The sequence below is a fragment of the Arachis stenosperma genome, chromosome 8 (assembly GCF_014773155.1).
Source record: "Arachis stenosperma cultivar V10309 chromosome 8, arast.V10309.gnm1.PFL2, whole genome shotgun sequence".
Taxonomy (NCBI): Eukaryota; Viridiplantae; Streptophyta; class Magnoliopsida; order Fabales; family Fabaceae; genus Arachis; species Arachis stenosperma.
Genome location: NC_080384.1, coordinates 42,501,768 through 42,526,463, shown reverse-complemented (window position 1 = coordinate 42,526,463; position 24,696 = coordinate 42,501,768). Strand labels below are relative to the sequence as shown.

The 24,696-nt window shown below is 34.6% G+C and overlaps 3 protein-coding genes across 11 annotated transcripts; all 3 read right to left on the bottom strand.

Annotated features, from left to right (window-relative positions):
* Window positions 1-281: 281 nt before the first annotated feature.
* LOC130943354 (pentatricopeptide repeat-containing protein At3g25210, mitochondrial) lies at window positions 282-3,921 on the bottom strand. Of its 2 annotated transcripts, none has more exons than XM_057871196.1 (2): window positions 2,191-3,921; window positions 282-453 (listed from the first exon to the last, which is right to left on the bottom strand). In XM_057871196.1, the coding sequence occupies exon 1, from the start codon at window positions 3,615-3,617 to the stop codon at window positions 2,520-2,522; it is 1,098 nt and encodes a 365-aa protein (XP_057727179.1). In that variant the 5' UTR covers window positions 3,618-3,921; the 3' UTR covers window positions 282-453; window positions 2,191-2,519. The 2 variants fall into 2 exon arrangements, with proteins under 2 accessions (XP_057727179.1, XP_057727178.1); XM_057871195.1 differs by lacking the exon at window positions 282-453 and adding an exon at window positions 1,261-1,639.
* An 8,210-nt stretch (window positions 3,922-12,131) lies between these two features.
* Window positions 12,132-17,368, bottom strand: LOC130943919 (carotenoid 9,10(9',10')-cleavage dioxygenase 1-like). The gene is made up of 14 exons (XM_057872007.1): window positions 16,912-17,368; window positions 16,341-16,411; window positions 16,096-16,110; window positions 15,902-16,013; window positions 15,586-15,685; window positions 15,228-15,290; window positions 14,697-14,807; window positions 14,430-14,614; window positions 13,698-13,836; window positions 13,518-13,632; window positions 13,331-13,432; window positions 12,870-13,121; window positions 12,592-12,703; window positions 12,132-12,469 (listed from the first exon to the last, which is right to left on the bottom strand). Exons 1-14 carry the CDS (start codon window positions 17,143-17,145, stop codon window positions 12,440-12,442), a joined length of 1,641 nt encoding a protein of 546 aa, XP_057727990.1. The 5' UTR covers window positions 17,146-17,368; the 3' UTR covers window positions 12,132-12,439.
* Window positions 17,369-18,503: 1,135 nt separating this feature from the next.
* On the bottom strand, window positions 18,504-23,498 carry LOC130944896 (F-box protein SKIP23-like). Of its 8 annotated transcripts, none has more exons than XR_009072166.1 (4): window positions 22,242-23,498; window positions 21,837-21,947; window positions 20,191-20,298; window positions 18,504-19,064 (listed from the first exon to the last, which is right to left on the bottom strand). XR_009072166.1 is itself a non-coding variant. In XM_057873481.1 (3 exons), the coding sequence occupies exon 1, from the start codon at window positions 23,473-23,475 to the stop codon at window positions 22,246-22,248; it is 1,230 nt and encodes a 409-aa protein (XP_057729464.1). In that variant the 5' UTR covers window positions 23,476-23,498; the 3' UTR covers window positions 18,504-19,064; window positions 21,837-21,880; window positions 22,242-22,245. The 8 variants fall into 8 exon arrangements, 3 of the variants coding, with proteins under 3 accessions (XP_057729464.1, XP_057729465.1, XP_057729461.1); XR_009072165.1 differs by having other exon boundaries at window positions 21,837-21,880; XR_009072167.1 differs by having other exon boundaries at window positions 21,837-21,875.
* Window positions 23,499-24,696: the final 1,198 nt, after the last annotated feature.

Genomic DNA, 24,696 nt, shown 5'->3' with positions numbered 1-24,696 from the left:
GAATTATATATATAAGTATAATTGAAAAGAATATTTATTTAGGAGCCTTTGAAAAAAATTTAAAGCAAAAGCGTTAAATAAAAAAGGTTCAACACTCACGTCAACGTTAGTGTAACCGAAGCAAGATAAGAGTAGGTTAAACATGGTTATATACTAAAGAGTTCCAATATACAAATAACAAAGCTCAAGACTCGGCTTAGAAGATAAACCGGCCAGAGCACATAAATATCTATACATATATATAAGAGAACCTAAAATATACCAAAATATAGTTTTACAGAACCTGCTCCCCAAAATCACCTCTAAGAGTGACAAAAATCATATACATAAACGGTGGAGATAATAAGTATCTACATAAAAACATAATAACCAAAAGTAAAGTCCCAACACGCAAAAGATCTTCGTTGTAAGAAGCTCCCAGAGTGCCTCAACGAGGTGCCTCACGTCCTGAATCTAAAAACCACAAAATATATTTGGGATGAGAATAAGAGATTCTCAGCATGGTAACAGTGCCCACATCTCTAACATATAATATCCCAGGAAAGGCGAAGACAATCCTAAAACTTCCGACATATGAATTAAACTTATAAAACATAGCTAAACCAAAAGTAATTTAGGGAACTAACTAAGGATGTTCATACTATCTAATACTCTCCTTTTGTGATAAAGGCATCTACTTCTGCCTTCTCTAGAAAACGAAGGAGATCTTCATTCCAGCTACAATACAGAAGAAGGCAGTCAGCAAGTTGCTTCAAAACAAGTCATACAACCCTTTCGTTTGGATGAAGGTGGCCTTGCTTACCTCCGAGAGGGATGTTATTGCCATGTCTGGGGTCGGGACTGCTGTTTACTTCATTTTTCTCAGCACTGCTTTCTCTCTCTATTTTACTTTCACACTCTGTCCATTACATACATCCACTCACCGCACCTCATGCTTTTATATTTCAGTAACAACGATGATTTTTTGAACACTCAGTTTAATTTATCATTATTTCAAGAGTCTTAGATTTATGAGTCATTTTAGTGTGACTTCAACGAGGTCACCTTTTGAAGTAATGAAATCAGTCATGGTGTGATCTTTCCATTTTGTTGTCTTTACCTTTTCTATTTTTTATTTATTGAGAGAGCAAAAAATTTCTACTAGTCTACAATGTATATTCTTAGAACACTCTTTAGTTAAATCCGATTCTTAATGGCAAAAATTTGTAAATTTTAATAAAATTACGAAATCTTTTATTATTTTCTTTACATTACAATCGCACAGTTGTGGATGACCTTCAAGAGTTAACAATGGGAAACATCACGGTATGCATGTTAGGTATACGTACCACTTTACTTTGATACCTCATCAATTACAATTAGTAATCTTTCTGTTTATATATGTTAACTATGTATGGCCCCACATACATAACCGTATACTAGCATCTTTGATACTCTACGAAGTTACCATGCTTGTGTACTTTGGGCCGCAAAAGTTCTACTATGCCTCATTGTTGATTCCTCTTCCCATATTGTTCATCTATGGTTTTGTCTGTGCACAGAAATTCTATCCAGCTACTTGAGGTTGCAGTCAATGGTACGAGGGAAGCTCCCGACATGGAATTGATTTTCAAATCTTTCATTGCAGCAAGCTTGAGTTCTGAGAAGATTGATGATGAGAACTATGAAAATTCAATTTCCAAAGTTTTGAGATCATTGTAATTTGTGCGATGCGGTTATCCAAATGAATGTCCACCAGCTTTACTTTCTAGTTGTGTGCTATTGTATTTAGTTGACAATACATTTGATGAATAAGGATTTTTGACTACTTTAGATATATATTTATGTAAGATTGATTGGCTTTGTCCAAAGATACTATGATGCAATATTAGGCTCGTAATTCTGTGTTTTATTTGGATTTCAAACACACAATGTCTTGATCAGTCATCTTCACAAGGTGACTTCCCTCAAACCAAAACAATTATTGAAAAAAAGAAGAAAAAAAGATCCGGTTTTTAAATATACAACTTTGTATCTGATATAGCAAAAGACAAGATTCAACTTCTAAGCTACATCTCATATCAGTTTACGAAACAAAAACCATTCTGATGAATACTTGATAGAGTCCATTAAATGGTATCATAAGATTCTCGTTCAAAAAAGTACTTATAGGAAACTTGTACAGCAAGAACATGGATCGGAATTACTTACCAATATTTGCCTCAACGGGGGGTAAGCAATTATGCAAGCGTGTAAGCCGTAGTTTACATAACATGATCATACTCTTGTCATAAGTGACACCTTCTGCAATATCATCATCACCAGAGCAAATATTGCAACTCAGATGGAAGGGAAATCACTGCAAAAGAAGTTACAAGACATTTTCAAAGCAAGATGTTCCACTTAATCAGCATTGGCCATCTCATACCACCCATTGAATGCCTCGTAGAATTCGGAGCTTGCCACGCCATGCTCAACCACTCCCTATAACTGAATTCGACAACTTATGTATTTCTAGACAAAAGGAACAAGCACAGTATCTACTCCCCCTCCCTGCAAATATAGTGCAATTCTCTCAACAATGCTTTATACATCTTTTCATTCATGTTAACATCCCTCTTCCTACACTCATCAAGCAGATCAAAAGCCCCGTCGGCTCTCCCCTCGCGACACAATCCCTCCAGGACAGTCTTATAAGTCAAGTGATCAGGGGACTTAGAGTTCTCCAACATATCAAACAGAACATCAATGGCATCCTCAAACCTCCCATTCATGGCAAGACTGCAAACGATTATCACATAAGTACTCGCACTCGGCACAAAACCCTTACCCCTCATCTCCACAAAGAACTTAAATCCCTGACTTACCCTACCCTTCTCACACAAACCTTTTGCAATATATCCATAACTATATGCATTTGGCTCACAGCCATACAAGCCCATATCACGAAAAACCTTAATGGCCTCATCAAGCTCCAAACACTTGGAATAAGCTTTGATTATCATGTTGAGGACAAAAGTATCAGGAATAACACCATTGGCCTTCATTTGCTTAGTCATGGACCTCACAGAATGCAAGTAAACGTAACAAACATTGAGCTTATTGAACCTTCTAAGAAGTGAATTGAACAAAAGAGAATAGGTTTCGAGAGTGGGTTTGGAATCCTCCGACCTGAGCATCTTCTTATAGACGTCGAAGGCGAGGCTGAAGAGGAACTTGCGGCCGCAGCAGAAGCGGATGACGGCGTTGTAGAGCTCGACAGAGGGGTCGCAGGCGCCGGCGATGACCTCGTGGATTAGAGTTTCGGCTTGACGGTAGCGGCGGCCGGCGATGAGTTGTTTGATGACGGTGAGGTAGGTGAGGTGAGTGTGGGTGTAGTTGCGCTGTTGGGCCGTCCAGCGGAAGATGTCGAGGGAGAGGTCTGGGTCTGATTGAGCCTGCAGGGCTCGGTGGACGTCGGAAGGGGTGAAGCCCGGTTTGAGATGGTTGATCCATGTCTCGAATTGGTTCTGGAGTGGGGTTTTGGATGGTGAGGTGGAGAATGAGTGTGGTGTAGTGGTGGCGGTTGGGAGGAGAGAGATGAAGCGAAACAAGGGGTTAAAGGGGCGTGATTTGATGATACTCAGCATCGTTTGCATTTGGTTGCAAATGTGGAATAGTGTTGAAGAACTAGCAGGATGGATCCCAAATTGCAGTTTCACTTGGAAAGATCATGGAGCTGGAATTTACCTATGGATCTTTGGTGGAAGGAAGGCGCATCACAAATCGCATAGAGGCGCCGGAGACAGCGGCGCAAAGGGACGCTGTGAGGATGGAGCAGGAAGGGTCCCACGTGACGTGAGGCTTGCAGCAACCTGGACGGAAGGAGACGGTGCCACCGGAAGCCGAGGAGGAGCACGACGACGAGAGGAACCCTCGGGCACAAGCGGATCAGTAGAAGGAGAAGGCAGAGATTAGCATCGAAGGGATCAGTGAGCAGGATAGGTTAGATTGGGTTCTAGGTGGGTTCCGGGTCGGGTTGGGTGTGGGTGTGGGTGCGTGTTCGGCTCCGGGTTCTTCTTTGGGCTCGGTTATCTTGCCATGATACATCTCTAACTTCAAACCCAATAGAAAAAGCCAACCTCCAAAATACCGTAACCTCAGCCCAATCAGTCCAAAGAGTGTATGACCAAAGAGGAAAAGAAAATGATTGCCTCCAAGAGTCCTAAACTCTTAATATTTTTACTTTTTAGCATTGGCCTGATAAGATAAGGTGATGCTTCTATTTATAACCATAAATATATGTTCTTACTTCTTACGTATATACTGGAAAACACACATACACATATTGACATATATATAAAGTAGAATTCTATATGACAAGTTACACATTTACACTCTTAAGCATCTAACTTAAGCTTTTTAAGCTTGAATACATGAAATACAGAACTCAAGAAGAATTGAAATAGAGAAGGAAGAACAAGGAGTCTTAAAGGGAGAGAAATAAAAACTATGCATATCAGTGATATGAAAATCATTTCATCTCAATAAAAGAATAGTTCGCATTATATATACCAACAGAACCTAAAGAGAGGGATGATTAAAGACTATGATAACAAGCTAACCAAAGCTAACATGTTTCTAACTAATTAAACTAGCAAAATGGTCCTAACTATCATGACACTCCTAATAGACAGAAATAAAAGGGAAAGATTCATACTTTTTTTAAAGGCCGCCACTTAAATGAAGACGTTTATTATGTCTTCTGCTGAAGTTGCTCCTAGTGTCCCAACTCTCAAATCATGATTTGTTTTTGGTTTGGTTTTAATAAAAGTTTATATATTGAACCGTATTAAATCAAATTCTCGGTTCAAATTATATGTTTCAAACTTCAAATATTAATATATTTTTAGGTTAATATTTTTATTAATAAATTTACTTTTTTTTCCCTTCAATAATAAAAATAAAAAACTAAAAAATAAGTTATAATTTGTATATGTAAATATAAATAAATTATAAAAAATAAAGAATTATATATATATATATATATAAATTAAATAAATATTTTAGTTACTAAAATAAATAATTTTAAAAATTATTATGAAAATACGTCATTTATTATTATATGTATTTTTTTTAATTATCTCGTTGTGTAAACGAAATATATATATTTGTAAATATAAAAATATATTTTTTTAAAATAATAAAAAATATTAATAATTTAAATTAGACCAAACTCTTAAAAGTAAAATATTTCAAATAATAGAAAAGATGGACAGTTTTATATAACATGGAAGATGGACGGTTTTAAAAATAGAATACTATTAGTTTATGTCTTTCAACCGTTGAAATAAGTGAAAGCAAGTAGTATTGTTAAAGTATTTGTATAATTTTTACTTAAAATAAAGTATTATTTTATTTAAAATGCACTATTATAATTATAATTAACTGTAATTAGAGCATCTCTAGTGCTAGTTCTAATTTCAATTTTATTTTGAATCCTACAAAAATATTTATGGGACCATATATTATAAATAATGATTTAAAATTTCAAGTGAAATTTATTCTTCCAATATTTATCAACATAATTATACAATTAATTTATCAACATAATTATACGAATGATAAAATTTTATTGGTTTTTTATCAAACTAATATTGTATCTCTAAAATGAATTTAGAATATGGTTTAATCTGAATTAATAAAAATAATTAAAAGTATAGTTGTAAAAATCGAACCGGATCGGCCAGTTTGACTCAGAAAACCGATGAACTGGATCCTAGTCTGGTTTGGTTTATTTTTTGGACCGTTTAAGAAGAAAACCAGTGTGAATCGGTAAGAACCGGATTAAACCGGTCAAAATCGACGAGAACTGGGGCAAACCGAACTGGTCTGTTTGAAAAAATTTTTAAAATGTCTCCACCAGGTCATGAACCAAGAACCTTGGAGCAAAAGTAACCTCCATTTTCTACTTAGCCATTGTGTTTTTAAGTAGTATATTTGACAAATACTAATTATATAGTATACATAAATGTCTAATTTAATTTAATTTTTGTTTTTTTTTTTATTTTTTAAATTAATTATATTTTAATTATATACCATTATTAATATGAATATAAATTTCACTAAAAATTTATTAATTTACTTGATCTATTTTATTGCTAGTATTGTGATTAAGGTTATTTGTTTTGATATTAGTGTTAAAATTTACTGATATTACAATTAGATGATAGACTTTGTGAATTAATTATTTTTTTTATTGTGTCAAATTAAGATATTATTGTAGTATTAGTGATAAATTTTATAGTTTTTTATATTAGTTATTTTTAGAAGTTGAGACTTGATTCTTCATAAAATGTTAGTGAAGATATGTATTTTAAATTTTAATTTTAAGTTTTTAACTATTTTATATTTTATATTTACGTGAGACCAGTTTTATCGGTTCAATCAGTGATTTATCAATTGAACCAATAAACCAATGAACCAGTAATTTGACCGGTTTGATCACTGGTTCAATTCTGACAACTATAATTAAAAGTGGCCGCCTTTTCAAAAGGATCTTGTTTACTCCCACTTTTATCTTTCTATGCTTCTAAGTCATGATTTTCCATTCCTTTTCCCAATTTCTTTCGGAGAGTTGGAATGAATATAAAAGAACAGTTTCTTTGTAAGAGAGTTTGAATGAATAAAAAAACAAAAATGAGAAATTGAAAGAAAGATATTGATGTAACTAGCGTATTCTGTTTGTAACTTCATACAGTCACCGTTATCGACTGTCGATCTTTTCGTCCCCTTCACTGTCTCTCCTCCATCAGTCTCATTGGTCCTACATTGAGTCGCACCTTCCACATCCCCTGCACAAAGGCTAGATCCTTCGACCCTCCTCCCCCTCGATGGCGCAGTATCTCCGTCACATGCGTCGCGATAGCCACCAACACAGCCTTATGGAGACGTAAGACTAAATACTCGCCGTCGCATGTCACTGCAATAGCATCGTCATTGCGTCCAAAACCATGCCCCTCTCCATTAAAAAATGGTGATCCTCCCCTACCCGTATCAAGCTCCTCTTGGTGTCGTCTGGGTAAGCTTACCCGACCTACCGAAGGCCCAGTCTTAGCTCCATCAGGTGGGCTTATTCGGTATTGGCCCACATCCCATAGCTTCTCTTTGTTATGCTGAATAGATCTATTGGACCACTTTTCTGACATCCAGCCCACATTAGATTTTAAATTCAACAAATCAGTCTGTCCTTCCTTAACCTTCCGTAACCCCAGATAACCGTTTCTTGGATACTCCTTCATCGCTCCTTCATCAGCCTGTCCTCCCTTAACTTTCCCAGCTTGTCATTCATCCAAATCTGCCATAGTAATGACCATTCTGCCCTCATCTTGATCCTCCTCCCGTGAATCTTGTGTCATTATCTCCGCCGCCATGTCCCATTGTAACTTCATCGGTTCATTACGTGCTTCAATATTCTTGGTGTAGTTGTGTTCAACAATAGGAATCCCTTTTGTTATTGGTCCTGTTGTCTGCATGCTTTTCAAGAAAACCTTCCTGAGTAGATCAAAGAGCCTTTTTGCAAAAAAACTATTGTTATTTGTATCCTTCTTATCTTACTTCGCCTTGACATTCGGTTCATTTCATTTATTGCTTTCAATGTACCTCTTTTTGTAGTATATCGTATGAAAGCAAACAAATGAATCTTCTCATTCCTCTCCTTGTCCACTTAAATAGATTAAACAATTCTTTTTTTGAGACATCTTCTGTTAAATTATCCACAGAAATAGTGAAGAATTTCTTCTCCAAATTAGTACTCTTCCCAATTTTAAATCTGCAGATCTTTTATGTGAAAAGATTGTCTAATTCTACCCCATCCTATGTATTTTTACCCCTATGCTCAAATATTCTCTCTTTTCTCTATGTGTACTCTCTACTCTGCTCTGCTACGACGGATAAGTCACATTTTGTTGTTACTCTCAAATGTGGCATTAATTAATTGAACTTTGGCATTATTTTAGATAAGAATTTAATTTACCAAATACAACTGTATCTGAATAAGTAAAGGAGAGTGTAGGATATTGTGGCCGAACTAACTAGTAATGAATAAATAAGAGTGATGTCTAGTATTTTCATATGAATGAATAAATAAGGGCTTGTTTGGGTGAGCTTTTAAGAAAAGATCTTTTTTCGAGTTATCTTTTTTTAAAAGATCTTATAGAGAAGTAAAAGTAATTTTATGTTTGGATATCTCATGTAAAAATGTCTTTTTATCTATCAATTATGTTTGGGTATAACAATTTAAAAGTATTTTTTTGTTTAATTATTACATAAAAAACATCTTTTTTTAAGGAAAAAAGATCATTTAAAAAAGATGTAAATTACAGCTTCTCAAAAAAGATCTTTTTTTATTTTACTAGTGCTTTTACTTTTATTACTAAAAATTTGCCAAACACGTTAAAAAATAAAAAAGATTTTTTTTATTAAAAAAGATATTTTTTATTAAAAAAGATATTTTTTATTATAAAAGATATTTTTTAACAAAATAATGGCGCCCAAACATGCACTAAGAGTGGTGTCTAATATTTTCATAGGAAGGGGGAAGCAGACCTCGGTGGGACAAAAAAAAAAAAAACACTTCAAGAACCAATATCCTACTTATAAGTAAAGGTTTAATTATTCTGTTGGTTTCTATAATTTTGTAAAATTTTTAATTCGGTACTTATACTTTTTTTCTTTTTAATTGAATCTATGCACTAATTTTTTTTTAATTAGATCCCTCTTGATAGTAATTAGCTTAATTGTATGGGACTCAACTAAAAAAATTAGTGCAGAGACTCAAATAAAAGGAAAAAAAAGTGTAGGAACTTAATTGAAAAAAAAAATTTGGTGCAGGGACCTAATTAAAAAGAAAAAAGTATAATGACCTAATTAAAAATTTCGTAAAACTATAGAAAATAACAAAATAATTAAACCATAAATAAATTGACTTAGTTTATCCGATTATAAGAACAGTACCTTTGGCCTAAAATATAGAGTAAGATCCATAAATATTGTATAATTTTCTGTGATGGCAAAAGCATGCATCATGACGGGTTCCGATATCGTTATAGGTACAACAATATCATGCATAAAACCATCCTTTGAAATCCCTCTGTAAGTGACATATGGTGGAGTTTGCAAATAGCCAATGCGCTAACATTCCTCTAACATATTATCATAGCAAATAAAAATAAAAATCATCTAAATTAAAAGAATGAATTGGTTGAACATGTAAATATTCTAAATTGTTAAGTGTCCTATTCGATCTAATTTGAATGTGTTAACAATCTGATCTGCAGTAAATGGGGTTTGCACAGAACGGGTGAAAATGCAATCCGTGACTAATTCGCACCCAGTTATATATATGCGGAGAAAACTTTGCCTTAAGTTTTAAACCACGAAACTAAGAATATATGTTATCAAATATACAAAAGTAGGCAACGGATTTCTTATTCCTATTTTTGTGTGGGAGTATCGTTAATTATAGTTAAAATATTTACAAATAAAATTTTATTTTTTTGTTTTAAAAGAATTAAAAATAAGACATTTACTCCTTTATATTTTTAGTTTTTCAAAATTTTTCCTTCTTTTATAACCATTTTTTCGAAGAAGAGAGTCTCTGTTAGGGTTCTCTCATACACTCAGCATCATCATAATTAGCTCTGCGAAAAATTTTTCCTTTAATATCCTCATGTCAGTTATTACCCTCACGCCGCACTACACTTTTAGTTCGGTCTGTGTTCTTATTTTTCGCTATCGCGTTAATTTGCTAGTTTTCTCGAGGATCGTCGCCGATACTGTAGTGAAAATACTGTAGGGATAGAGTTCTTCCCCGTCGTTGAATCCAACGCGCCGCAGTTTCGTGTTGTCTTCTGACACGCTCGAAAAAAGATTGAGAATTTATATGATTTTTGGTGTTAGAGATTCTGCTTCAAACGAAATCTAGCTCCTTTCAATGTTGAATTTCAGTATTCCTAATTGTTGTTCTTTTTAACTGTGACTGTGAATGAATTATATACTTTGCATTATTCACTATCACTCTATAAATTCTGATTTTGAGACAATTTTTTACTTTGTATAGTATATCTTAGATTCTTAGTTGACTTGGGCGTGCTATGTATTAATCTTTTCCTAATTAATGTGCAATGCAATGGTTATGTGGTGTGGTTGTGCACAAAGAACAAATGATTATACTTTTTTAAATGGGAAATACAATTGATGTGAATCTTTATGTCAATAATTAGAATTGTTCATCCATTCAGAGGCTCTAATTTGTGGTGGTTTGAGTTGTGGAGGTACTACTCTTTTCATGCTGCATTACTTGAAAATGTTTTGCAGAATGCAAAAAAGAAAAAAAGTGAGAAAATGACACTACATGATTAAGCATATGTTCTGAGTTGTTTGTTCATGCTCATGTCTTTTTAAGGTGATTGCTGTGGTCAGAAAATTCTGTTTTTGTTAGTGATTTCTTTAGTCTAGAGACTTAAGAGAGATTTGCTGCCATGGGCAAATGAATTCCTTGGTTGTACTAACATTCATATGATCGGTCCTCTTGAACCCTTTGGTAGCTATTGCGAATGCTGCTTAGTTTCAGAATTTGCACTTAATTAGAGTGTGTGTGAAAACTTTAATAAAATGGAATTGAATTTAATTCTAGAAAGAATTGATTTGCAATTCAATTCTCACTCCCACTTCTTAAATTTGGAATAAAAAGAATTAAATAAAAAAATGGTTAAAATATATGTAATATTATGTTATCCTCGTATTGAGGGAAGGGAGAAAAGAAAAGAGAAATAGAAAGATTTGAAAAATTAAATTATGTTAGGGCTAGTTTAGATATTTTAATTTTAAATTCAAATTTCATTAGGATGGATTTGTGATTTATTTTGGACTTGAAGATGAGAATTAAAATTCTCAAAAGAGTTTAAATTCATGTAATTTTTATATTTTAAAGCAAGAAAAAGAATTTAAGAGCTGAAAGTGTAGTACGGCGCGAGGGTAGTAGTTGACATGAAGACATCAAAGAAAAAATTAATTTTGCAGGGCCAATTGTAATGATGATGAGTGTAGGAGGGAACTCTAATAGAAACTCTCTTCTTCGAAAGAATGGTTAAAAAAGAAGGAAGAATTTTGAAAAATTAAAAATATGAAGAGATAATGTCTTATTTTTAGTTCTTTCAAAAACAAAAAAATAGGATTCTATTTATAAATATTTTTACTATGGTTAATGAAAAGTGGGAGTAAGAAATTCGTTGCCACAAAAGTAATATTTAATTATTGCTATGTTTGTAAAATGTAAAAGGATTAGATGATGTGTTTGTTTTAAAATTAATTTATTGTTATTTTTTTACGAATTGGATAGATCAAATGTAAAATTATTTTTACAAATAGACTTAGGCTTGGTTTAGTAAAATTTTTTGAAAAGATATTTGTGTTTTTTAAAAACACAAACTCTTCATTTTGTGGTTAGTAAATAAAAAAACAATGTGCTTGTACTTGTAGCTTTTAAAATTTAAAGGCGCCTAAGGTAGAATTTTTTAAAATTAGATTATACTTTTCAAAATTTAAAAGTCTAATATAACTTCATATATTAATTATTTTTCAAATTTAACGCTTAAATTTATGTATTTTATAGTATTTTAAAATTTTAAAAATTATTTTACCAACCGTAATTGTTATTGTTTATATTTATTAAAAGTCATTTTTAATTTGATATACCAAATATAAATGCTACACTTTTTAAAAAATTATCTTTTAAAAGCTAACTTTTATAAGTTATTTTTTAAAAATAAAAGCTTTACTAAACTAAGAATGAAGTTTAAACTTATTCTATCTAGTTTATTATCATCCTTAAGTAAATATAGCATATTATAGTATATGCATAACGTAGCTTCTAACTTTCAATATGATTTTAATTTTTATACGTTTGTCAAATATAAAAACTTTTACATAAATATCTACTAATATATTCACAAATATTAAATGACAAACATTTTTTTTCATATTTGACTCATACTTGAACTAATACTATCTAACTCCCCTTTTCTTTCCCTAAAAATATTGGTGCACTAATATTCCTCCAATATATTATCATAGCAAATAAAATTAAGAATCATCTAAATTAACAGAATGAATTGGTTGACCAAGTAAATATTATAAACTCTTAAGCGTCCTATTTTTACATCAGCATTTTTATTGTACTTGTATCGTTTATAGGATCATTATGCATGATTTAATTTTTGTTAATGATCATGGGAGAAGGAGCTAGTATCCCAAAAAAAAAAAAAAGAATTATCACTATACAAAGAAAGCGACGAAAGCTGATTTAAAACACACAAGTCTGCGTGATATTATTGATAGAGGATATAATATATGCAAGCATAGTAAAATTGGATGAGCATATTAAGAAGGATGGGTATAGAAACCGAGGATGGCAGAACAATCAGAGTTTCCCCTGTTCTTGAAGTTGCTCCTGTGAAAGGTCATAAATCCACAAGAGGAAAAAGAAATCAGCAGAACCACTCAAGAAGGAAAACAAAAAAGGATAGGAACAAGGTTATAAGTGATGACACAAGAGACAGAAGGAGCACAAACCTCAGTAACAAAGAAAGCATGAAAACCATATGGAACTCTCGCTGGCAACTCAACAATCGCAACGGGATCTGATGACATTGTTTTCGCATCGATGACATGTGCATATGAGTTTCTGCATTATTTGATGTTAGAATTTTTCTTAAGACTTTATTCTTTTCACAAAGATGAGGTGAACAACAACAACAACAATAAGAATAAGAATAAGAAGAAGAAGAAGAAGAAGAGTAAAGTTATAATAGCAACAAAGTGAAATTGAAGAAGAGAGTGTAAAGTTATACTTAGTATTCTCATCATGCACATAGAAGATCAAGTATCCATCATCTTCTTCACAAGGAGTACCAAGCACGCGAGGAACATAGATAGCCTCCGAACCGAATCTCCCTGGCCCTAAGGCATAGATACCCTCAACATTTCCTCCAACTTCAAGCTTTGTTTTTCCTGACTCAGGTTCAGAATGTAAATCAAATTTAACAATCCCTGTAATTTTTGCCATGCTGCTTAATATGGTCCCATATACATAACGCTGCTTCCTGTGTTTGAAAATGTAGATCGTCCATACAAGTTAGAACGTAAATAATAGAGTAAACACCCAATGCAGTCCTTAATCATTTTTTCTAATGTATAACTTAGAACTTGGCCCCCAACCACATAAAAATGTAAAAGCAAAATGATAATCAATTTTGATTTGGAAGATGATTCAGATATTACAAGTTCACTAATTTTCCTAACTAAGACTTACCTGCCAGTGTAGCTTTCATTGACCCTGGGAAAATCTACAGTAGGTTCTGATAGTTTCTTCTGGGAAGCTTGACCACTTTTCATGTTGAATCTCATTTCATACCTGAAAAAGAGTAGTCAACGTAAGAGAAACTAGAAATCAACCAGTATATCCCTCCTTTCACTGAACATAGGATGAGTTCTTATACAGCTGATTGGTTAAACTTCCAATTGTTTCCTTGACAGCACCACCGCCCTCCAAATCTACATCTTCAAGGCGGCATGTGATCAAAACAACTTCATCTTCCTCTTCCCAAGCATTTGCTGAAACAAAAAGTCACTCAATAAAAGCACATTTTTTAAGGAGAAATATGGACATTTGAACACACCATTGTGGAATATGAAGCAATTTGGAAGCTCAAACCATCTAATTTGCTGCTCATCCTTTGCATAACGAGGCAAGACACCAAACCGTGCTTTCTTCGTTGAATCATATTGGAATATCAATTTTTTTTCCTTCACCATGTCCTGAAAAATAGAGCAGGTCTTTTTTTTTCACATAGAATCTCAAGATGTGGACCACCAGGGGGGTAGGATCTGCCATTACAGTTTTGCCACTATGAATTTTATGGAGGGCCTCAAAGATGATTGATATATGGGTGTAGAATTGTCCAATATCTTATATCATTCCTACTATTTCAGCTTGAGTTTCAAATTGATTGATAGTTACACATTATATTGAGAAAATAAATAATAATTTAAGGGTATTATTGTCTACATAACAAATTTTTGGTCCTTAAATATAATTTAAATAGGACATTTTTACTTGTTCTAATATACCTGGTCTCCTATATTAATTAATATGTGTCAACGATCCATACAGATAATTTTCCTTTATTTTGTATCAACTTCAGATGAAGACAACTGTATTTGAATAAGTAAAGAAGAGTGCAGGGTATTGCAGCCAAACTGACTAGTAATGAATAAATAAGGGCAGTGTTTAGTGTGTTCATGGAAAGGGGGAAGCAGGCCTTAGTGGGAAAAGAAGAAAAACTTCAAGAACCAAATATCCTACAAAGATAAGTAGATTGACTTAGTTTATCAGATTGTAAGAACAGTACCTTTGGCCTAAAATATAGAGGAAGATCCATAAATATTGCATAATTTTCTGTGATGGCAAAATCATGCATCATGACGGGTTCTGATATCGTTATAGGTACAGCATCATGCATAAAACCATCCTTTGAAATCACTCTGTAAGTGACATATGGTGGAGTTTGCGAATAGCCAAATGTAAACATCTCTCCTGCATACAAAAGCATAACAGGTTAGAATGATAGCTTCAATCAACTCAATAAACTTGAGTTCTTACTTGAAGAATTCTTCACCAGTAAATGGGTCAACTTTGGGATGTGCAGTGAAGGAATGGTCCAATCTCTTGTCGTAGTCCATCAAGCCGAGAGTCTGCAGATCTCCATCCTCAAAAACTTTAATAGCATCTACAAAATTCAAGATGAGACTACTTCAGGCCTACATAAAACGGGTTCATCCGTAAAGGCTCCTTACTAAGTAAGGAGTGTTGCACTCCTTGTTAATTAAACAAATCTTAACTCTTCATTTATTATGTTTTATATCAACAGCTCATATTTAGAGTTTGGAATTCAAGATTTAAAGTTTCAAATTTAGATTTAGGATTTAGAATTTAGGGTGTAGAGTTTAAACAGCGCTGCAATCCTTACTTTCTCCATAGCACATTAGCATTTGCCTATAAAAAGAAATATATCTTAATAATACAATCACAAGATTAAGTAGATTTATAAATCAAGGAATTATTAGTTTGATTGAAGTTTCTCTAGGGAAGTGGTGGGAACATTGCGATTAACGGAATCTCGAAAGAGAGAAATAGTAGATGTTCTTACAGGGTTTGTCTCCTTCATGGAGTGCTAGAAGATTCCCATGGTGATATATGAGAGCTGTGTTAGCTGGTAATAACAAAATTAGAATATGAGAGAGAGTTACTTGATCCAGGATTAAACACATAATGTTCATTCACTAGAAAACTTTGCTGAAACATGTTTACAGAAATTAGTAAGGTCAAGTCCAATATAAAACATGAAATCTCGAGTTTATAGTAGTTATTTTAGGCGTAACGAATTAAACCTTCAAACATGACATAAACTAAGATGTTCTTAGAATTGTACTGAATAAATTTGAAAGATATCAAATTTTTCCGATGATCTTGAATTGAAAAATGAATTAGTAGATAGCATAAATTACCAGTTCCATGCCCATAAGAATCATCCAATACTTTCAATTTATATCTCAACATTTGTATGTTGACCATTAACAGTCCAAGCAGGCCCTTGAGATCTCCAATCTGAGATTTGACATATAAGAAGAAACATAAAGCTCTAAAATGCTCATTGTGCTTCTCCATGTAATGCATTTTCTTTTCATGTAATTTCAAAATATATACTTGATTATTGACTTATTGTTATTCCTAAGAGTGTGTAAGCCTATGAACATTAAAGCAGAACCTCAATTGTCCAAATATATACCTTAAACTACATTCCAATACTGATTATTGTTATACCTTCATAAATTTGGCACCACCAAAGTATTCTTCTTGTTTCAGACGAGAAGTTCTGACGAAACGGGAAACATATGTAGCTTTTCCATCTTTGATGCGCAAACCATGAATCATGCTACATAAAATTATATTGGAGGATCAGCACAAAACTTTGAACCTATATATTATCATTATGCAATGGAAAATTAGTTACAGACCCGTCTCCGTCAAACCTGCAAACAAAAGAAGAAATGAAGCATAAGAACAACTCAATCTCAAGCAGAAATATATTGTACCTTCCCTTGGAAAGTAAAAAAGGAGAAAAAGAAAATGACAAATTGACAGAATATATTGATCAACAAAACTTTCTTTTGCTTATTTATAGGAGGATCTCATCATATATTCTTCATGGTGTCTGCTTGGTGCATTCATTCACATGAAATTTAAGTCACAGAAATTTTACCAGTGATATCCAGCCACAGGAGCAAACTTTGGATTAGGTCCAACTCTGACAAATTCTCCATTCAAGCAATCCTGGAATACATTTCAAACAGCAGGTCAAAAATCAGAGAAACTTTATCTTACTCACTGACTAGTGATGATGAAATTGTCCAAAACCATAAGTACCAAAGGATACAGAAATACTTCTCATGATCAGGGTCAGCAGATTCAAATGAGGCAAAAGGAGGCATCACTAACTTCAATGTATAAACAAAGAGAAGCTCCAATGCCCATATATCAAGTATAGATTCTTCATATCTATTAAGTAATATATTAATGTCTACAACTTTATATGGCCAATTATTGTTATTAGTCCAAAAACATTCCAAGCACATTAGATAATTTACCACATAAAGTTAATGGTATCTGACAAGAAGTGGTTTTATGGCACTAATTATAGCTTCAAGGCTTTTCATTTTTTCAAAATGCATTTCCGAATCGCCAAACGCTTTGACAAGTCAACAAAAGCAAGACCTTTCCTTTAGAGAGAGAAGAAGAAGAAGGAGGAGGAAATGGGCAAGTGTATTACTGACCGGGAGGTATCCTGTAACAGGGAGGTTGTTAGTGGGAGGGGTCTCAAGAAGCACAGGACCAAAATTGCCGTTAAGATATTGTTGTGGAAGTGAAGAGTCATGGAACAACTTGACCACAATCTTCTCCAACAAGTCTACCACTTTAGATGCCAACCCTTTGCTTGGTTTGGGTTCCACCTTCACTATCCCCTCTACTTCTTTTCCATTAATCAATTTCTCACCCTCATCGCCCATTGCCTCTGCTTTGACTGGAAATGCCCAGTAGCGAGTCTCTCAAACAAAAGCCTTCGAGCTTTTAGGTTTACGTGGTTGTGCATGTGATTCGTAACTCGTAGATTTATCAATGATTTGTGGCATGTGGTTCAGTGTTGGAGTTGCTGGCACAGAAATTGCCACGTTGAAGATGCGAAAGTGGATACTGAACTTGGTGCATGTGGTTCGGTGTTGGAGTTGTTGCCACAAAATAGTTGCCATACTATCCAGTATCCAACCCACACCACCCAAGTACATACCAATTACTACGTTAACTCATTTTCTTGCAAAATTAGCGGGAGATGAAAACGGGTAATCCGTTATGATGAACCTCTTCAACAAGGCTTCTTTGCAGAAAAAGGATAAAGTTTTACTTCGAAAAATATTAATCATTATTATTAAATTTTTTGTATTTATCTATACTATTCTATACTATATATAATGGAAATATAGGAAGGATTAATGTTCTATTTTTTTTTAAATATCCTTTATTATATATAATTTATAAAAAAAATGTTACCACGATTTGTTACACTAATATATATAAAAAATAAAAACTCATCTTGTATTTATCCACCTAACTAATCAAAGATGAAGTTCTATTTAAAAACTTATCGAAAGTCAATGGGTTATTATATGTATAAAATGAAATTCAAATTTTTTATACTTGTTTTATCACTCAACCAATTCAAATTATTACTTTTAAGAACAAAACATTTTCTAAAAAATATTGCACTTCCTTTTTTTTTCGAAATACATTAATATTTGCAAAAAACAAAAACTTATTATATCAAATTAGAGATTCTATATAGACGTTAGACACCAACAAAAGTTAGAAATTATATATATTATGTATTTTTACTAATCAACGATAAAAGAGTTTTTTGGAATGAGTGCCTCAATATTTTTTACAAATGTAGAAATCAAAGTTTGCTATTTTGCTTATTAGAGAAATTTTTTAACAATTTAGTTTTAGAGCATGAACAGATTTCTATAAAGATATTCTATAGTGAAAATTCAATAAAAAGTAGTTATTGTAGCGAAATAAAGATTAAAGAAAATAAGATATATATTAAATTGGTCTTTAAAGAATTTTGCATTGAATATTTTCATTTCCAAAAAAAAATTTATTACATTGAAATTTCTGAACTTTATCAACGCTCTTTTGATGATCTATTTATCCAAGTGAAAACGAATCCGACTATTATAAAAACTTATATGTCTTATTTTTATAAAATTCAGGAACTTAAATGTAATATAATTTTTTTAGGAATGAAAATGCAGACACAAAATTTCTTAGAGACATATTTAAATATATATTAAACAAAAAACAAAAAGAATAGGATAACTCCATCATTGATATTCACAATTGTGTTACATAAAACACCCAAAGGAATAACAGATTTAGTCATATAGTTCTAGATTACAGAAATATTCAAGATTCAGCATTCTGCAACTCCTTCGACATCTAAAAGAAAGGAATTAATTCAGGCCAGAAGAGGCACGGGAACTAAGAGCAATAGTTCTACGTTCAAATATTTTGATCACCTAGTAGTGATCAAAATGACAAGCTCCGACATATCAAGAAAATTATTTGCAGAGATAGAAAATGGCTACTATGCCTTGCCTCCATGATTTGCAGTGATAGAAGTTTGGGCTTATAAATCTAGCTTATGTACAATCCACACCGAATTCATGAGCTTACCAGCAAAAAACATGAAATAGCAGCCTTATCAATCTCAACAAAATGCATGTAGCCAGACATGTGACTGTTGTGAGATAAATTGGCCTTCCTGATCACTAACAAGTATGCTAGCCTTTATTCAACTTCCACTGCAGCCTTGTCGCAAGCAGCTTTGTTGGTGTAAGGTCACTAGGGACGTCAGTAATTTTAAGTGATCCTGTATTAGTTGCGTAAACAATATTAGCAAGAGCCTTGTACTCCTAAAATATCGCCTAAATATGCAAGAACTGCAATATGAAAGATGAAACAGTTGCTAAATGCTATAACTTGTAGGTCTGTTAAAAAGGTTTTTATATTTGTTTATTTACAACTGACAAGATTTCATACACCAACTGAACAGTTTGAGTAGACAAGATATATACTTTTCTTTATATACAACAACAATAACAACAACAACAACAACAAAGTTTTCTACTAAGTAGGGTCGGCTACATATATCAAACGACGCAATTATGTATTGTCTGTACTGAGACCATTCATACATAGATCTCTTGAGTCTTGACTACCTCAAGTATGGTTCTTTTGGATCTTCTTCTACCCCTACCACTTGTCTATCTTTCATCTGATCCACCATCCTAATTGGATGCTCTACCGATTTTCTCCTAACATGTCCCAACCACCTAAGACAAGATTCCACCATCTTTTCAACAATAGACGCCACAATAACTTTCTCTCTTATATCATCATTCCTTTTTCTGTCCATATGTCTATGGTCACTCATTCTGCTAAGTATTCTCATTCAGCCACACTAAACTTATACTCACCCTTTACTGCCCAACACTCCATTCCAAACAATGTTAAATAACATAGGGAAGTCACTCCAACCCAAGGCAACCTTCCCCATGTTCTTTCGAATATATATAGAAGTTATCCAGCCAAGATAACCTACACAACATGCGACAAAACAGAACATTTCGACAAGTAGTATCTTGCGTTGGGGCAAAATGCAACCCATATAAATGTACTCATAAGACTGTTGTCACTTCAAAGGACCAATAACATACCAAGAAACTAGAAAATGCAATACTACATTACATTCTATTTGAAATTGCAATGTTTATAACGCCGACAATACGCACCAAAACATGGAGAAGTTATCTTTTCAAATTTTGAGAAAATGCTGAAGCATCACTATAATAACAAAATTGAGAAACGAAAGAGGTTGCCAAAGATCCATAGTTCCTAAAGCCTAAAAAATAGGCAGCTCGGTGCACAAGCATCCCGCGTTAACGCAAGGTCCGGAAAAGGGCCGAACCTAAAGGGTATAATGTATGCAGTCTAACCTGATAATTACATCAGTGACTGTTTCCACGGCTTGAACCCATGACCTTGAAGTCACACGAAGACAACTCAATCATTGCTCCAAGGCTCCCTTTCTTACTTCCCAAAGCCTAAAGGATGAATATTTATCAAATAACAATCTAAGCGCCAAGGTTATTGGCACAACGTAAAATTGCAAAATATATACCACACTATTGACAAAATAGTATTCTAGACTAAGACTTCACAAAACTAATACATAGATTGTTATGGAAGTCATATATAAGCTCCAAAAGACCAAAATAATCATCAACAAAGGTCTAACAAAAGGCACAAAGTCTTAAAATACTAGCAAATAGCAAGTAATATCTCTTATATTAGCCAAAACAGACATTAGACAAGTCTATGATCTCCATCTAATCTTCTTGGCCAAAGTCATCACCACCTATATATATATATATATATTTTTTTTTTGCTATCATCTCATCAAGGACGTGATAAGACTATAAGAAAAAGAGATAGAGAAATAAAATCTGGGGGAAAAGAAAACACTACACTAACACATTTTTCTCCAAGAAAAGACTTATAGGCAAAGAAGAAATGTCATCGATCCCCACAAACATTGTTCGTAGATATTTATTTCAAACTTTTGGCAAAGAAATGCACCATTTTGTGAATAGGTCCATATTTTTGTGTTTTATTCTTTTTAATGAGAAAATGCACCATTTGGGGCATGACTTTTTCAAAAGAAAAAAAAAAGCAAGTGCACCATTTTGAAGGCTTAAAACAAGAACGCGAATATTGCATCTAATCTTCTTCACCCGTTTTTTGCGACCCAAATACCAAAAGTTGCAGCACAAATGGAATCATTGCCAGAGCTGTGACTTGCAATTCCAGATCGTATTGTACGATTCAGGACATTTAATCGAATGATTGCCAAACATGTCTTATTCAAGCCATCGATTTGAATTGCATAGCTTGAGACTCGAATCTACTAGCACGATTCATGATTCAGAATCTTCATTTTGACTACCATGCTAAGCACAATCCCTTTGTGTTCTAATTCTGGAATGTTTACTAATTACCAGTATTCTAACACTACTCCTCAATGTCCTTCAGAAGTATCTAAGATAAAAGGGAAATTCCATTCAAGTATGGCAGATTGGCAGCATGCCCATCCTATGGGTCCTGTTGACAAATGCCCTATTAACTCATAATTATGGTTATATACCAGAAATTATTTAAATCATTTAGTTCAACGGTTCTTACAATGTACAGCTAATTGTACAACCGTTTTTTGTGTCGTTCTATTTTTATTAGGTGTTCTTTCGAGCAATAAGCACAGTATATCCTAACTATCTCTAAACTGTAGTTTCAGACAATGACAATTTACATCGTAGACCTATGTCACCATACTATATCTAACACTTTGCACTGATTAAAATCCTCAACTTACAAGTTACAAGTAGCACAGTCTTATAAACACCACATGGAAGTTAAACCTAGCAAGAGTCATGCAATTGCTCAAATGTCAAATCCCTAAAACAAGACACATGTATAAATCAGTAGCTCCTTTATTATGGAGTATGGACTACAGTTTTAGAAGAACAAGTCAGCCTATTCGTTAAAGAACTACAACAGCAGTAAAAGAGCAATCCAGTCCACAAACCTTCAACCTTGTGGAATCGGTGCAGCCCAATCCCCACAACTGCACTAATAACAGGAAATGTAGCACCATCAATAAAATCACAGAAAAGCAGGTGCTGAAGATCCATAATTCCTAAACCGTAAAGGATGAGTATTTATCAATAACAATGTAAGCACAATCCCTTCGAGTTCTAATTCTAGAATGTCAACTAACTACCTATATTCTAAAACCACACAATGTCCTTCAGAAATATAAGTTGATATGGAAAAGCCATAGAGCCAAGATCATCCTCTAACAAGTAAAACAGCACTAATAACAGGAAATGAAGCATTTCAAATCACTAACACTCAACCAATGCATATATATGGCTATTCATGTCATAATAATATAAAACATAAAACACATCAAGGCAAGATAAAAGCTCACTTCATCAGTGCAATCCATGCAACCCAACCCAATCCGGAGGAGGCCAGAACAACTTGGAAATGCTAGGGTAATCAGACAAAGGCGAAATCCTCCCTTTATCCAAGTGAAACACACCCAACCCGCTCTCCAGAGCATTCACGTTGAAAGTATCATCCCTAAACACCACACAATCCCCTCCATCAATACCCAAATCCGACGCGGAAGCCGAGAATGCGCAATCATCCCCTAAGAACAGAACTCTATCTCCCAAACTCCCCACCTCGACCCACCTCCTCTCCATTTCCTCCAACCTATAAACTTCAAACCTCACAGCCCTCTCACAACCAAGCTCATAGATCTCATCCTCATCATCATCATCAAAACCCCCCAATTCACAAAGGTAATCAGAGGACAAGTACTTGTCCACCAAGAACAATCCACCCTCGCACGCAACCAGGAACTTCTTGTCACCGCCAAAGACCGGGTCAGCGACCGGCGTGAGACTCAAGTCAAGGCCAACGATCACGGTCCGGCCGGTGCTGTCAACGGCGAATAGGCTGCCCTTGTGGACGCAGACGTCGTCGTACGGCGTCAGCATGTCGGGGATTATAGTCCAGTCAGGGTGCCCGGACCGGAAGAGGGCGAGCCTTCCGGATATGTGGATCGTGAGGAGGGCAAAACCGTCTTTTCGGGAACCCAGCCAGGAGAAAACGACTTTCTCCATGTAGAGAGCGTTGAGGGAGGTGGGACACGTGTCAGCGAGGATGAACTCGTGTTCGATGTCAAAGACAGGGAGGTCGATTAGGTTTAATATTAAGTTAGAATTGGAATTGGATTTGATTGGGAAACGGGAGAGAGGGTGGAAGAGGAGGGTGTGACCATGGGTGTCTTGGCCGATTTTGATGAGCCAGGAACGGTGTGGGGTTTGGTGAGGTGGGTTGATGAGGAAGAGGGTGCGTTTGGAGAGAGAAAAGATGGAAGGGGTGGCGGCGGTAGCGGAGGGGAAGGTGGGGAACTTGAGGGGTAGGTGGGTGGGGAGTGGGGAAGAGGAAGAGCGCCATGAGGAGCAGACAGATCGGAATCGGAGAAGGTAAAAGGGGCTGTCTATGAGTTCCGAGATTAGGCGGAGGAGTTCCTTTGGGAGTTCTGACCAGTCTGCCATCGCTGCTGCTTTTCTAATTTCGCTCCAGGACCGGAAATGCTTTGTGGTCAGAAAGGAGAAAGCTCTACAACTACTTGCACAACTATGGTCCATACCATAGTTCGAAACCTGCCCAAAAATACATGACTTTTACAAATGATAAAAAATGTGGGGGCTTTTTAAAATAAAATAAATTTGACGATAAAATATATTTTTTCTTCTGAATATTTTTTAAAAATTTTAAAATTTTACTTAATATTTAATTTGATTCAAATTTATCCTAAATCATGCCAAAATCGGTTAACATGCAAGAGAGCAATTGGATCTCATAAATAACCAAGAAATGAATTTACGAACGGGTGAAGTAAAAAGTTCGAAAATCCTGATTTTTCAACATGCATAAAATTAAGGACTAAATCTCTATAATGGTCCTCCAGATTCACCTCGTACATCGATTTAGTCTCTGAGATTTCAATTGCACTATTTATGTCCTCCAGATTGTGATCCAAGCAACATAATGGTCTTTCGGTGAATTTTCGGCATGACTCAGCGTCGGTCTTGCTTATGTGACACAGGCACACAGCCACTGCCACATTGGACGTCAGAGTGTACAGATGACATGGATTGTGTTGTAAAATTTTCCCGTCTTCATGTTTAAACCCTAAAATTTCGTTGGCCTCCCCTCAATGTGGTTCTCTCCATCAACGTCTCCTTCTGCATCTGTTGTGTACACCAATAGCTGTCCCCCATGAAAGGAACTGGGAGCCATGTTGTAGGAAGTTCCAACCGGTCATCGTCGACGGAGAATTGGAGGAGAAGCATAACGCAAAGCAGGCAGGGGCGGGTTCCGGACTGGTGTGGCTGTGGCTGTCGCCCGATGCTAAGGTGGTCAGGGACGGAGACGCATCCTTCATCGTCTCATAGCCTAGCTCTTTGAAGTAATTTTTCAGGTAGAATACATCCAACCTGTCCACATCCAGATCACCAAACAGTGCTTATTGTCAGGTGTGTATGTCCATCTTCCATCCTTACAACTCTCAAAATTTCCCCCATAATGAAACATTATGTCTAACACTCAGGCGTCCATCTGCAACATAACAGAGAAAAAAATAAATTTAAGACGCATGCAACACAAAAACAACAAATAACACGCACATTATACACAGTCAGAGATTACCCCCTGTTCTATTGAAAAGAAACAGAGCATCCATTACTAGTTTGAAGAAGGAAAAGACTAAAACCCTAACAACATATGGATTCTAACACAAACTAGATGCATCATGTTCAAGTAACTTTAACAATCGGCCATATTAGGGATAAAAAATGATCCAGAAA

What these genes read in the sequence shown, in the direction of transcription:
- LOC130943354 (XM_057871196.1), bottom strand. Translation starts at nt 3,617, where the DNA reads ATGCAAACGATGCTGAGTATCATCAAATCACGCCCCTTTAACCCCTTG.
- LOC130943919 (XM_057872007.1), bottom strand. Translation starts at nt 17,145, where the DNA reads ATGGGCGATGAGGGTGAGAAATTGATTAATGGAAAAGAAGTAGAGGGG. An exon ending in TTCTTATGGGCATGGAACTG is followed by an intron (nt 15,291 to 15,585) that starts GTAATTTATGCT and finishes TGTTATTACCAG; the next exon opens with CTAACACAGCTCTCATATAT. An exon ending in AATGAAAGCTACACTGGCAG is followed by an intron (nt 13,122 to 13,330) that starts GTAAGTCTTAGT and finishes TTTCAAACACAG; the next exon opens with GAAGCAGCGTTATGTATATG.
- LOC130944896 (XM_057873481.1), bottom strand. Translation starts at nt 23,475, where the DNA reads ATGGACCATAGTTGTGCAAGTAGTTGTAGAGCTTTCTCCTTTCTGACC.